This window comes from Haliaeetus albicilla, chromosome 2, assembly GCF_947461875.1.
Source record: "Haliaeetus albicilla chromosome 2, bHalAlb1.1, whole genome shotgun sequence".
Lineage (NCBI taxonomy): Eukaryota > Metazoa > Chordata > Aves > Accipitriformes > Accipitridae > Haliaeetus > Haliaeetus albicilla.
Window position 1 is genome coordinate 42058528 of NC_091484.1, and position 14801 is coordinate 42073328.

General features: G+C 39.2%; 1 protein-coding gene across 2 annotated transcripts in view; it reads right to left on the reverse strand.

The window, feature by feature from the left end:
• The window catches only part of CHN2 (chimerin 2), a 174821-nt gene that overhangs the window by 76598 nt on the left and 83422 nt on the right, over positions 1-14801 (reverse strand). For both annotated transcript variants that reach the window (XM_069772520.1, XM_069772528.1), the window contains one exon: positions 697-728. In XM_069772520.1, the coding sequence (XP_069628621.1) occupies positions 697-728 (32 nt within the window). The remainder of the gene's footprint in view (positions 1-696; positions 729-14801) is intronic.

Here is a 14801-nt window from a genome sequence, read left to right on the forward strand (position 1 = left end):
TCTAGCTAGCGATAAGGGCTAGGGACTCAGCAGATTACTCTAGTAAAGGCCAAATGCCAGATCTGGGTGGTTGCTGCAGCGGCTATGCTCTTCAACTTCACCTGCCCAAATCTCAATGGCAATGCAGGATCCAGCCCCTTTCAAGCTATTTGAGCACAAAGGAATTACACTCTAATGGTCTGTTATTTTTGTCACAACAAAAATATACCTCTTCTTTGGGTATTTCAGTCCTCGTAACTTTAGCAGGGAGAACAGCATTTACACATGCAGTAGTATACAGACATGCTTCCACAACCACGTAGGGTGGTGAAAGTATAGGAATATACATAAAAAGGCAGTGAGAGAGGCAAGGTGCTTCTCTCCTCGTCAGGCCATTGCAGGACCACTGTGAGGTTTAAGTGACAACCAAAATAAAAGGAAGAAATACTCCAGACAACATCTTTTTCCCAAACCGTCCTGAGAAAAGCAAAATAAACATGCAGGCTCACATAGCAGCACAGTCCATGGATTGTGAACAGCACTACTGGACTGCAGCATAGCTAATTTATTAGGCTTTCAATATTTTTAGCTCCCAGTTGAAGTGAAAGCTAAAATAAAATATTTTATTAGACCTCCACTGTGTCTTTTTTTTTTTTAGTTCTAGAACAACAACTTTTGGATACACCCAACAGATACTTAAAAGAGGAAAATACTTACTCTCTTCCATAATACTTTGGTCTGTTCTCCACCTAAATTTTGAAAGAAAGGAAAAAAATATTAACAACATACTCAATTTTAAATAAAATCCCTAAAAATGAATTATGCTTGATTATTAATGAGGACTACTGCACCCATCTAAGTGAGGAAATTCTGCAGATTCAAAACTGTGACTGGAAGATGGCTATAGAGAAGAACAGAAAAAGAAAAACAGAGGAGGTGGTTTTATTGATGTGTTTCTGGGAAGAATAACATGTATCACTGGTGGAAAAATAGAACTACACATAATTGTATAAAATCTGATCAAACGGATAAAGAATAGTTTACTGCAGTTTTGCCAGTCTAGTATTTATAATATGAAGTGAGACTGTTTTTGTTATACACCCTTTAGCTTCTTAAAAAGGCAAGTTTTGCCTATATACGGCAGCTGACTGAAGGTAAAAAGTTTAATACGCTTGGGGGAAAAAAGGGTTTCTGGATTTAGACCTAGTCTTAAATTCCCTGAAGTCTCCAGAACTTGTGGGCCTGACCCGAAGTACACCGAAAGTTGCTGGAAGGACTCCCCATTATTTTGAAGAGCTTTGACCCAAGTTTTAGGAATGTCACGCTCTTCTTACCCAGAAGCGCTGGTCACGGCTGACACTTCGAGTCGTTTCTCAGGCCCCAGCCTTTCGACAAGTTCCCCAAAGGCGAGCTCCGCGGCCCCCGATCTCATCTTTGCCCAGCCTTCGCCTCCGCCGGGCGGCCTCGGCAGCAGGGGCGGGCGGTGCCGGCAGAGGGCACGGCTTCCCCAGCTTTCGCAGCGGGGCTGGCGCCGAGCGGGCTCCTTGCCTTCCCGTGCGCCCAGGCTTCCTCGATTATTACATACCTGACTATTACAAATTAATTTTCAGGGGTTTTTGTTTTCAGACGTATTCATATATATATGTATTCATTTACGTGTCTTTATAAGGAGATGCTCTCTCTCCAGCTATGGCGCTTACCAATAGTGTCATCGTACCAGGCTGCAGCATCAGCCAGCGTTTTCATGCACAGGCATGACAGGACTTAATCCAAGATATGCATAAAGTCTCCCCATTATTAAAAAACCAGTATCTGAGTGAGTGCATACCTGAGTAAAGCTGCCCATATCAATGGAAGTACTGCTTCACACATATCGACCGACACACACGTAGAAAAACTGTGGTTTCAATACTGTTTCATCCTTTAGTATAAAACCAATGAATTTTCACCGTTTTATCTGACTGGAAACAAGCACCCTTGTTTTTGTTTTGATTATACTTCATCATTTCACGTATAAAAACTTGAAATTGATGAAGGTTTTTTATTTCTGAGTAGCACATGCATAGATGTCGCATTTTTTATTCAATACTCTACACGCCATGCACTAAACCGGAGCAGCTGACTTTCTGCCCTGCAGTCACTAAGGCTACAGTACAGCACAAGATGAACAGAAGTCTGTACAAGATAATGAGAATCTTCAATGGAAGACCTATGGGAGTTCAATCAAGTCCTTACTGCGCTCCTTTCCCAGCTCGGCATTTCGTCTCTAGCACGGCATGCACAATAGCAGTATCATGCCCTTGAAACTCCTGCCTAGGAATAATACCTTGATACAAACATTTTTGAGCTCTGAGGGGCAGGAATAAGAGCAAAAAGCAAACGCTGAAGTGAAGAGAGAGCAAAATCAGAGGAACTGCCAAGTGCAGGTGCTGTGTTTCTATGTGCATATATGACAACTGAGAGAAGAAAGTGTATGAATTCCATTTTTTTTTAACTTCATATTTTTATAAGTAAAAAAAAAAATCAAGAAAAAGCCATATTACCTCAGTAAGGAGGTTGTTTGTATGTTCATCTTTAGCAGCGCTACATGACTTTATTATCTTGGAACTGTGCTGCCTTCCTGTCATCCTAATACACCTTAATGACCCCTCAAAGCATATATTCAGCTGGGAACTTAATTAAAAAATGGGTATCAGAAGTTTGGTTAGGTAAGACCACCACATGCAATCTTCTCCTTCATGGAAACAAAGGCCACTCAGTACACTGAAAATGGTAACAAGGAACAAACAGATAAACTTTCATTCCCACAGAAAGCCAAATAAAACTTTCACATCACAGAAAGTAAAGCATGACTTTCACCTAGATTTGCCTTGATTGTATGTATACACACAATAAACCCTGACACTTTCAGTCTACCTCAGAAAGATGAAAGAATTAACAGTACTAGCACTCACCCTTAAAATTACCTGTAAGCACAAGTTCCCCCACAAATATAAATATATATATAAAAAATATATAACAATAACTATATACACAAAGTATAAAAGCAATCTCGAAATAAATCCTTGAGCAAATGGAGGCACATTTTGTATCCTTCTCACACCACCATTTATACAAAAATACAAATTTATCTGTGAAATTTTTATCATTTAACTAGCAACTGACTGAAATGCCCTGGACACTGAGATTTCCATTTTTCCTGCTGTTCACGAGGTAAAAGATTTGCTCTTCTGAGAATCCACACAAAGCCCATCAAATCCTATATTCCTCCTCTTCCATAGAACAGAAACCTTCACTCCAACATCTTTAGCACCCATGTGCTAAAAGCCAAATAATAGCCACCACTTCAGCACTTGCCTTTAGGCAAGAAAGATACTGTAATATTTCCTGAAATGAAGCTCCAGATCTGCCAGACCATCCAGGTGCCCCAGAATCTAAAAATCCTCTCCTGTCCTTACCATAACCTTTAGCCTGAAATAATAATTTTGCTCCTAACCAACTTCACCATTAGGAACAAACACAAGGAAACAAAGTTACAGCAAGATAAAAGATCAAAATAACATCAGGGTCTCCAGATCAAAACCAGAATGTTGGACTGAACTTGGGAATAAACCAAAAGCCTGCACAATTGATGGAGCAGAGGCTTAAAAGTATCAAAGGAGCCAGCAGGTCTGTTTTGCACCGACTGCAGACTCTGTACAAACTTCAAGGGAAATTCTATATATCCCAGAAGGCAAAGGTGACTGAAATTCAGCTGGGATCAGATTTCCCTCTCCTGCTATAAATGGGCTTGCACACACAAAGTCAGGTACATCCACCTAAGAGAATTCTTAGTGGTGGAAGGAACAGAAAATCTGCAGGTTTCCCGGTAGTAGGAGCCCAGAATAACCAGCCTTATTCTGGAGGACACAAACACTGAGGTTTTTTTTATAGATAATGGCTATGAAGAACACTTTCATCACTTCCCGTATAGTCCTCACAATTTCCTTGTTGAAACAAGGGCCACCCTTCCCAGGTGACTAGTTGGTTTTATCCATCACTCTGGCCCATCTCCCTAGAAATTGAGCAAGGGCAGAATCAGAGGGTTTGAATCATTTAGGACTCTTATGCTAATAGACAAAAACAAAGTACGAAACTGAGGAAAATTACGTAAGGCAAATAATAGGTCTTCACTAGTGAAAATATATTTTGCATTAGAGAGGCCCACAGCTTGCTTTTACTACTCCCATACAGAGGATAAATTAAATGGGTTCTCTCTCTCCACTAAAAGTAAGTGGCAGCTTTCAATTCAAATGTGAGATGGTAATTTTCTGGCTTAGAAAAAGGTATTATTGCCAATCTCAAACCAAAAATGCTGTTGCAGAGCAGGCATTTCTGGCCATTGTTCCAGAAACCATGGGGAAAATGCTGAAAATTACTACTGAAATTCATAGTTGTATAAATTATGAATCAGCAGTGAATGTCAAAATTGTTTAAAAAACTAAAGTCAGGGTGATCAGGAAATAAGATGTATGGTGAAACAGCCTAAATCACTACTGATCCAGTACTCTTACAAAGCCAGCAACATTCAATGACATCTAATCTTGAAGAATGCTCAAAGAGAAATGAAACACAGCACAGCGCTCCTGGCACTCTCCAAAGGCCTTTGGAAGCTCAAGTTTGAGAGACTCTGCATACTCCAGCCTTGACTCCCAGCCTGCCAAACCTGATTGCCTCCCCCCCCCCCAAAAAAAACCCCTCTGACTTGTACACTTAGTCTAGGTTTACAAGTTTTTTTTACAATGTTGCAGCATATTCTTCAAGGTGTGGAGCTAGTTGTAGCAGGGTTTGAAGTCAAAACTGAGAAGGAAATAAGTCTTCTTCAAAAAATACACCAGCTATCTAAGCTAATTCAATGTATTAGGTTTACACAATTTTGAAATTTACTGAATTTTAATGCCCTGGGATTTGTGGTTCCTCTGTTGGCCAGGATGGTTTAGCCCTGGCATGACATACTCCTGCTAATGTACTGATTATTGTATTAAAATCCTACACCACTCTGCAAGATAACTCATCACAAAACTACTGGGAATCATGCAGGCAGGAGGTGAGCATCCCCTAATGTGATAGATTTTCATTGCAAGCATTGACATCCAAGCCACACTGCACTAAAGATTTGAAGATACCCTGAAGAATTCTTTCTGCGTAAGTACTACCATAGAAATAAGATAACCCTAATTTCAGAAAAATTTAATTTCTCTTCAGCTTCATTGCACAAGACATATTTCCTTATCCAGTGGCCAAAGCTGAAATCTAGAAATGTTGGAATGAAAATTTAGAAATCCCTCTAGGACAGCAATCTGTCCGTAATTCAGAAAAGCCAGCATGGCATAACATTGTATATCTACCTATTTCAACCACTGCCTTAATACATCCATGAAGAGAATACAAAAAGAGAAGGGAAACAATAAGGTGAGTAGCTGCACCTGGCTCTCTTCTTCTCTCCAGTACACTGAAAGAGCAGAGAAACAAGATCCAAGAGTTAATAACATCGGTGTGTTCACTCAGAGCAGGCAGTGAGGCATTTTCCCAAAGGAAGTTTAATCTGATATATTTTCTGTTTGGAACAATCCTAATTATTTTTCAGTAATTCTAGTTGACTAGATATAAATACATTTTTTGGTTCAGTTTGACATAAAGAGAAATAGAAGAGCTGGAAGAGAAGCTTTCAAGACAAGTCCAGTAAAACCAGACTATATAGAAAAGGAGTTTATTGTCCAAATTGTTCAGCTTTTGGAAGAATTGTCATAAGCCAACTGCAAACTTTAGCCTTACAATCAACAACCAAAAAGGATTAAGGAAGATTGTAAGCCCCCATTAAATGAAATGAAGTAAAAAACTATGTTGTATTTCATTACTTCTATAATATAATTTTTTTGCCTCCGAATTTTTCTTAAAGAAATTTCTACTTAGACCAATTAGGGCATCTAACTTTCCTTCCAATAGGACAAATTATTTCACATCAATGACTCTTAAGCAATTTAAATTGGGAGAACATTCTTTTTGAAGGGAAATATTTATCTACCTTTTTTACTACCTTTTTACCACTTTCTCATTATTACCTTATCAGGCTCCCTGGCACCAGTGTTTTCAAAGAGAAGCAACTCTTGGTTTCACAGAAAGTATCATATCATAAAGCCTGTTGTTAATTTTCTTAGTAGGAGTAGTAGCAATGTAACATCTGTACTCCCTGGCCAAGGACAGGCCAATTAGAGACACTCACTATGTACATACATAATGAAAAGATGGTCTTCTCCCCTAAGATTTTCAGTCAACGGCATTCAGCATGACTGATGGGACAGGCTTCCTATGACAAGCCTATCCAGCACACATAACTTCATGAGTTTGTTCATGTACTTTGGCTGTGTGGGAGGAGGGAGGAGCAAAAACATTGCTCAGAAAGAAACTAGCAATGCACAAGCTCCCAGATCATATTCCACCTGCGCTGCCCACGTTGCTGAGGCTCTCTAGAAAGCTGACATGAATAGTTTTGGAAGCCTGCATCTCCTTTTGTCATGCAGTCACAGAGCCACGGGGATACCAGCGTTATGGCCGTGTGACGGATGCACATTCAGCCACGCGATGCCAACAGACTATGGTGCATCCAAGAAAGTAGCTGGGAGCAAGATGTCAAAATCACTCAAAATACTAGAGGGGCAACGACCAGACAGGTGTCTGCAGAGAAGGATCCTGGCATCATTACAGATCATAAAACGAACATGAATCACTGATGCTGTCTGTTGCAAAAACTGCCAAAACCAGAATGTCATACTGGGGTATAAAAACAAGAGTGCAGCCAAGAAGACACCTTAGAGTAATCCTCTCCTTGCAACGTCCACTCAGAAAGCCTCTAGCTGGAATACTGAGTGTGGGTTTGGGCATCACATCTCAAGAAAGACTGCAGCAAATAACTGGAGTGAGCAGGGATTTAGCAACTGTGAAAGACATGAAAAGAGACTGGCCTAAAGAAAAGAAGACAGAGAGGGGCTATAGCAGACAGGCAGGAAAAAGGTCACTTTCAAGAGGAAATAAAAGAGTTTGTTCTCTGCTCTTACTAGACATGACAAGAAGTAATAGGCTTCAATTGCAAAAAAGAAGACAGAGCTTAGATCTTAGGAAAGTGTTAAAAAAACCTGAACACTAACTAAGTAAGCAGAGGCGATCACGAAATCTTCAACCTTGAAAGGCTTTAAGAAGAGGATATGCAAACAGCTCTTCTTGATGCAGGGATGACAACCTCTTGAGTTTCTTCTGGCCCCGAGATACCATGATCCAGCCTATTCCTCATCTCTGCCTGGACTGCTCCCAGGAGATAGGGATTAGCAGGGAGCAGACTGAATAGGTTGCATAAATCACATATAAAGCTGCAATAATACCACGTCTCTGCCCACCTCTGTGAGGCACTCAGGAGAGAAGGCAGCAGGGAGAAGGCAGCGGACTGAACGAACTGTTCTAGAGGAGAAAGCCAAACCTTCAAGTGATAAACTGGCCACTGCTTACCTAAATAACAAAACTCAGTTTAAATCTATCAGTATAGCAAAGTGCCAAATTGTGTTTGGTATCTTCTAACAAAATATTCTGTGGTAAAATTTACAGCACTGGGGAGAAGGTAGGAGTGGAGTTCTTCACTACTAGGAAGAATATAAAATGGAAGACAAAAGTGAAGAACACAAAGAATGCTTTTATTAACTGCTGCTCAAAGCTGCACAACTTCTCTGCTCTGATGACGCGCTGTAACCTGCAGAGAAGGTAAGATGCATAATGACCCTCTTGCAGAAGGATAATGCATCACAAAGAAACACAGGAAGCTCAGCAGCTCTGACTGTTACTGTGGCACTTATTGCAGGCTGATTTCCACTCAATCAAGGTTATTTCTACCATTTTTAAAGACAAAGACTTTTAAAATAATTGGGTTTGCTTGTTTGCTTACTTGTTTGTACCAAACTTTCAAAAGAGGTGCTTTAAGGCATCCTTTATGAGGGTATTGTTAACTTGGGTTTGTTTCCTACCTATGACCTTGAGCAAACTGTCCAGCAGCCAATAATCAATATACCAGACAAAACGCTATAAACTCCAGAAGGTAACAAAAATCTCCCCCAACACGGACATCTGCTATTGCTACTAAACCAGAATATACTTCTGTTTATACTTAGCTCTAGCAGAAAAGAGAAAGATTGAACAAGAAAAGAAAAAACAAGTATTTTCTGACCTAGTAAAGAAAATAATGTGCTCCTGAACATGAGCTAAGATAAATTTAAATAAACCTTAATCAAGAAGGCTGCTGCTAAATAGTCAGGGGAGACAGGGTCAGGTTCTAACAACTTCCAACAGCAAAACCAGGAGTCATCTGTTTTTTTTATGCAGCTTCCATTCATACAGTAAGGGCATCATTAAATGTAAGAGGGAGTATCAATGTTACCTTGAATGCAAGATGAAAAATTTGAATATAGCATGTAAACTGTCCTCCCTTTTTTCACGAATGATGTGTTGAGTCATTTAAATGGGAGAAAAAATATCCCCAACAGCAGCAGATAAATGCAGTAAGCTACATCAATGCTCTAAATGCTGCTTGCAATTCTGTAACCAGTGAGAAGCACTAAAACATTCCTATGACACATGCCACAACAGTCCACAGTACATCTGCACAAACCTATTGGTGTTATGTCACCTACTCCAATGCATCACCAAAAGCCATGCTTCCTAACCAACTCACTGCTGTTATTTGATGTAAACATGTAGCCCTTCAGCAAGGTGCCTAATGAATGCGCTTGTGAAGTGCCAAACGAACATTTATAACCAATCTGCTGGAGACTGGTTATAAACTCCAGTATAGGCTGGAGGTATGGAAGGAAAATCAGGAAACAGCCCATCAGAACTGAGAGTGGATGGGGTAGGTGGAAAATTGAGGAGGAAGGGACCTTAGACAAGCCCCTGCGTAGCATCGTGGGGTGTGAGATGCACTGCCATTTCATTACACTGGGAGAACATCTCTGCGTGGGAACAGGGGAAGGATGAAAGCAAAAATCCAAGGAGGAATAATAATATTAATTCAGTTTATCTCCTGTTGTTGATTTTATGAATACTTCTGCTCTGTACTTAGGAACCGCAGATGTTTCTCTTAAGTCAGGCTATCTGCAAAGTCTGAATAGGAATAAGGGAGCTTAGATAGTGCTAGCTATTTTCCTGAGTCTGGAAAAGGTGGAGATCCTATTAGCTCCTCTGCAGAACACTACGTAGGAGAATATTTATTTCCCAAATGATGAACAATAGGGTATCTTACAGATGCTTTCATTTCAACAAAGCTGAACATTTTGATGACTATTTATGGATATAATAATCATAAAAACATCTCTCTCACACACACACTCTCTTACTAATTTGTACAGTGCAGTTAAAACGTGTCAGTACATTTTAGTTAGTTGTGATGGTATTTCAAACAGATATGCAAATATTTTGGAAACAAAGATAAATAGAAACCTACATTGCAAACCTTCTGAATTTTCATTCTGAACCCTGAAATTCAGGGGTCCTTGTTTGAAAACCATACAAACTCCACCATGTTCATGCCTACTTATCTTCGGTGTTCCAAAAAGACATGTGTAACTGGATGATTTGGTCATTCTGTGTATGTAGCTATATACATACATGTATAGAAAGTATAGGAAGCAAGATACACAGATGTGTAAAGTTTCTGTAACTATTCATATTAGGAAATACAAATTCATCAACTGCTCAATATTATCTGTTTCTCATCCTGAATCTTGAAAGAAGACACCAGGCACCTCACAAAGTACCAGTCAGAGAGCAGAGAGCGAGACCCCCTTCTACATATTATTTAACCAGACACAAGGGATACTGGCCTAAATTGGAACAGATATGTAAATCTATACAAGCACAGAGCTTTTTTACCTACACATAAGCTTATTGATAAACTTTATCTAGGTTGAGATATGAAACAGGCTTTATTTATTTTGGCTTGAAAACTGCTTACATTTGACATCATGTCACAATAAAAAGAACTAGATGAAAAGACTGATAAATAACAAGGATAAAAGGAAATAAAAAATTAGAACAGCAAAATCACAAACACAGACACACACATCACCCACTTCCAAGGGAAAATGTAGAGGAGGGTGAAACTTCCCAAAGAAGCTTTCAAGCAAAGCCAGAGGGATAATTAACAAGTTCATCAGTCCATAAAGACACCTACATACAGTTTGTGCTCATTAGTCAGAAGTTGCCATCTTGTCTTCCAAAAAGATGGCTTTAACTTTTCCATTTCACAGTGATCAATAAACGCACCAACTGGTTCATACCGTTTTCCTCTGATGACAATGAACACCAGTCTAATTTGCAAATCCTAACCTAGAACATTAGTAAATCAAACTTGATGAAATTCAAGTGGAACAGACAAACCTCTTCTAGTTTTGTTTAGCTGTAACTACTTAAATGAAATATTTACTATCGTGTCTGCAGAATAATTAGAAAGCTTTCTCCTCCATTCATTAGTCAATGGAGTGTTAAAATCAGGATGATGTGCCTTTGTCTGCATGCTCCATCACCCTACTACTGCAGCGGGGTGAGACTTCGTGGACTCTATGAGAGGTGAGATTTCCCGTCAGTCCTTAAGGTGCCCTGGAAAAAAAACCATTGGCAACATTCTCTAATGTGATGAATACAAGTGAATTTTGGGCAAGCAGTATTCCAGCCTCCCTCCTTTCTTTCATCCACTGTTGCAAATCACAGGCATTCTGTGGGACAAAATTCACTATGGAGATACTACAGAAAAATGACATTGGGTGTAAACCCACCTTTTAAACCTAATAGGAAAACCTGCATGTGGCCAGTTTAGAGGGATGCTGGATACAATACGTTTCAACATTCCACAGGTCCTCTGCACCAATTTAACCAAAGACCCTTCCTGGCCTTCGACTGTTTTCAGCCCCCTCCAGTGCAGCCAGGCTTTCTAGTTTTGCTAGGATTTCAGCTGAAGAACTTTCCCCCTTTTGTCAATGTCTATTCAAAATTGCTCTTCAGCTTCATTTGCAAGCCACAGACTACTGCTGTGTCCTCCTCGTTTCTTTTTGTTTCTGTGATAAAGGCAGGATTATAAAAACACTATTAAAGCAGCAGCAATATTATAAGAATTTGAAGATATAGGCTCCATTAAGTCTTATATGTACAAACGTTTTTGTTAATGAAAATAGGTTTCAGAACAATTCTGCTCATTTGCACTTAATTGCTGGCTAATGGGGTCTCTTGGTGTGTCACTGTGTGTGTTCTGAGGTTTCCTTCTAAGGAAAAGATAATATAATATTCTGAATCATCTTAGATAAGCTCTCAGGACTGACACCTTCTCATGGTAGTGTCTGACTTTTTGCAGTAGAGTGATTTGAACAAGTGCCATGAAAATTTCCATTTACTCCCATTATTTACCACCAATTTTATGGCCAATTTCAATGCCTATTACAGCTCTCTAGTACTTTACCACAGTATAGACATTGTTCTTAGAAAGATGAGGGCAGAGAGAAGGAGGAAATATTCAGCTTGTAAAGGTCACTAAGTGAGCAGAATAAGGGAATTCATGGTAGTCTTATGGCAATGATCAAATACTTATTATCCAGTCAGATATACTTCGCAAACATCTTACTAAGGCTTAAATTTTAACAACCTTGCTCAAGCTTACCTAATCACAAGCTTCTTCTTACATATAAAACATTTTTGTCCCTGAAAGAAGGACTGACAAAAGTAATCAGCATTTTTAAAGCACTTTTCAATATTGCTGTTGTTTAAATGATACTCTGCTAATTGCATTGTTCTTAGCTTGAATCCCATGCTTCAGAAGAAACTTTGAGGATAACCAAGTAAAGAATAATTTGCAGTGGTTCAGTTTTGGAGATGTGCAATGATCCTGCATATTCTCTGCTAGTAATGTACAAGATGGCAATATCATTACAAACCTGCTAGTGACCATTTTAACAGTTATGCTCTATGAAATGCCACTATCTATACACTTGTTTTGATAAGTCTGGGTAATGGATACCCAGAGGGTCAAAACAGTTCCTGACCCTCCGGATGGTTAGAATGAAAGACTCTCAGCGGTACAGTCTGAATATGCCATCATTATTTTAGTCTCTTACAATCACTTAAACAAAAAGGCATTTTTTTTTTTCAGGGAAAAGTCTCCCTTTTGTAATCATATTTCCTTTTAATCAAGAAACCATAATTTTGATGCTTTAAAGGCAGAGACAATAATTTCTACTGCTTCTGACACAACCTATTTGGAATTCAGAATGACGAGGAAGGCAATTAACTGCCATTTTTCTACATAATAATATAAGTTAGGGCTCTAAGGCTTTGTCTACACTAGGGAAATTTAGATGAGTTTCTCACTGTTGCTGATACTGGCTTGGCCAAGGCACTGTTAGGAATATGCAAGATCTAATGCAGACAAACTCACCAGCCTGAAAAATTGCTGTCAGTAGTTAAGGCTTTCTTGGAACAGAAATGGAATAGCATTCACAGGTATGAGTATCTCTACACAAGTAATCCAAAAACTCACGGGTAAGACTCACTCCCCCTTCAAAGGAAGTTTATAACAAGCTTATTGTTTAACCAAAAATATTCCCAAATAATGTCACCATCCTTCCTTAATTCTCTTAATTTGTTGAAGCCCCCATTTCTTTAAAAGATATTTTGAGTAGTCTACTCCTGAAATATTTCTTAAAATTAAGAATTATTTAAAATGTTACTTTCAAATAAAACCAGGAAGTTGAATGCTTGAATTATTTTCTGAGAATGTCATTTTTCATAGCACTTCTGTAGAATAAACCTAAAAGACACTTTATAATATGACTTACTTCCTCACAACACAAATCTGATTCTTTGGTGCCTATCATCACACTTGCACAATATTTAAAAGCTGCTCCTCTACCTGAATGGTGCTTTTAAATGAACCTTTTTCTATTTAAAAGATAAATCATTAAAACATTGCTGGAAGGAATATGGTTACAAATGAGGATATTGGCAGAAATCCAATGTTATTGGGAAGGTAGGGTATTCACACTAGTCCCACTGCCAGTGGTGATTAATTAAAAGCCGTTAGATACCTGAAGCCCTAACAGTTCATTCAATATGATTCCCATTGCAGGAATGACCTGCTTTCGCTGACAAGATATTTATGCAGGCAAAAAAAAAAAGAAAAGGAAAATCATGATAGCAAAGCTCAAAGACACAAAGATATAAATGTTCATGTTTTATTTACAGTCTCAGCTTTTAGTATGGTGGTTTGCGTATCAGGTGATTTCTGTCTCCACAGTATAGTTAATCAAGAAATCCACACAAATCAGATGGTAGAACTGCAGAGATCTGAGGCTAAACCCCTGTGACTATGGAGTAACAGAGGGGTAATGGAAGAGCAAATGAATGCAGGGAATGTGGAAGATGGCAATGGAAAAGATGGAGGAATGATAAAAACGCCAAGTGGTGAGAGAAAAAAAAACCTCCAGCCCTTCACAAGTTTATCTGTTGGTGTTAGAGATTTTGTTTGCAGCAGATGCTTCAATTTCCTTGTGAACAGTGCAGAATTTGGCAATTATGAATGAAAGACATCTTCCAGTAAGCATGAAGGATTTAAAATTGCTTGCAATTTTTACATTTGTCTGAAGCAGTTTCAATCCTAAATTATACAAGAGAACACCCTCAACGAAGTCCAGTTCCTATGATATGCACACAGAGAGATAAATCTTTCCCTGTCAGTCACACATCCTGCTGACACCTGCTCTCCAGATGTTGGATGAACATCACGTTGCATACTACTTAACTATCGTATTGCCAATTCATGTATTTTGACATACATAACACAAAATTAGATGTTAAGATCTTTCTATGTAACTGACAGAAATTTAGGATTAATAAGACACCATCTTCAGTGAGGCAAGCCCATACAATCATCAGATTACACTGAAGTCAAACTAGAATCAAGAAAACCCCAAAACACCTCAGATAAACTATTATCTCACGCAAAGTGAGAAATTCCTCCAAGGCTGCATTGGAAGTAAATAAACGGTTTACCTTAACTATTTTCAACTATACCAATATTAGTTTAATACCTGATATATGATATTCATTTAGTAAAAACCTTAATGTCCTCTCCTTCAGAGAATACCAGCCACAGAGACCTACCTGTCATTTGTTTTGCATGAGAATTTTGGAGAGGAAAGTCTTGTTAAAACGCTTCAGCACACGTGCACTGAAGTCCCCCAGGGCTACAGCGTGCTCCTCCCCAAGCCTTGTCTTTGACAGTGAGAAAGGATGACACAAGGGTTCGCCCACTCTGGTGTTTTGCTTGCCCTTCTTGGCATCCTGTGTATATGTCTTGGGATCATCCTGAACTGACAGGACTTGAAGACTTTCAGTCTGAGGCCAAGACCCTGCTCTCCCTGCCCTGAAACAACTGGTAGATGGCACTTGAGAGAAAAATGCAATGGTCTTTTAGTTAAGGTGCTGGCTGAACTCAGGAAAACTGGATTCAATTCCTGGCTTTGCAATGGATCTTCTTCATGACCCTGGGCAACTACCTGTGCCTTAGTAGAAAACCTCCTGCCCCATGCAAAACTGTTTTGAGACTATCTTAATACTTGACAGATGCTGTGCTAGGGCTCTACTTCAATGGGTACGCAGTGTGGGAAGCAGGTTAGAGCTCAGGGTGATGTTTGAGAGTAGAGCTATATATCATGCTGATGAACCACAGTTTCTGTCTTCTTTCACATCATCTTTTATAC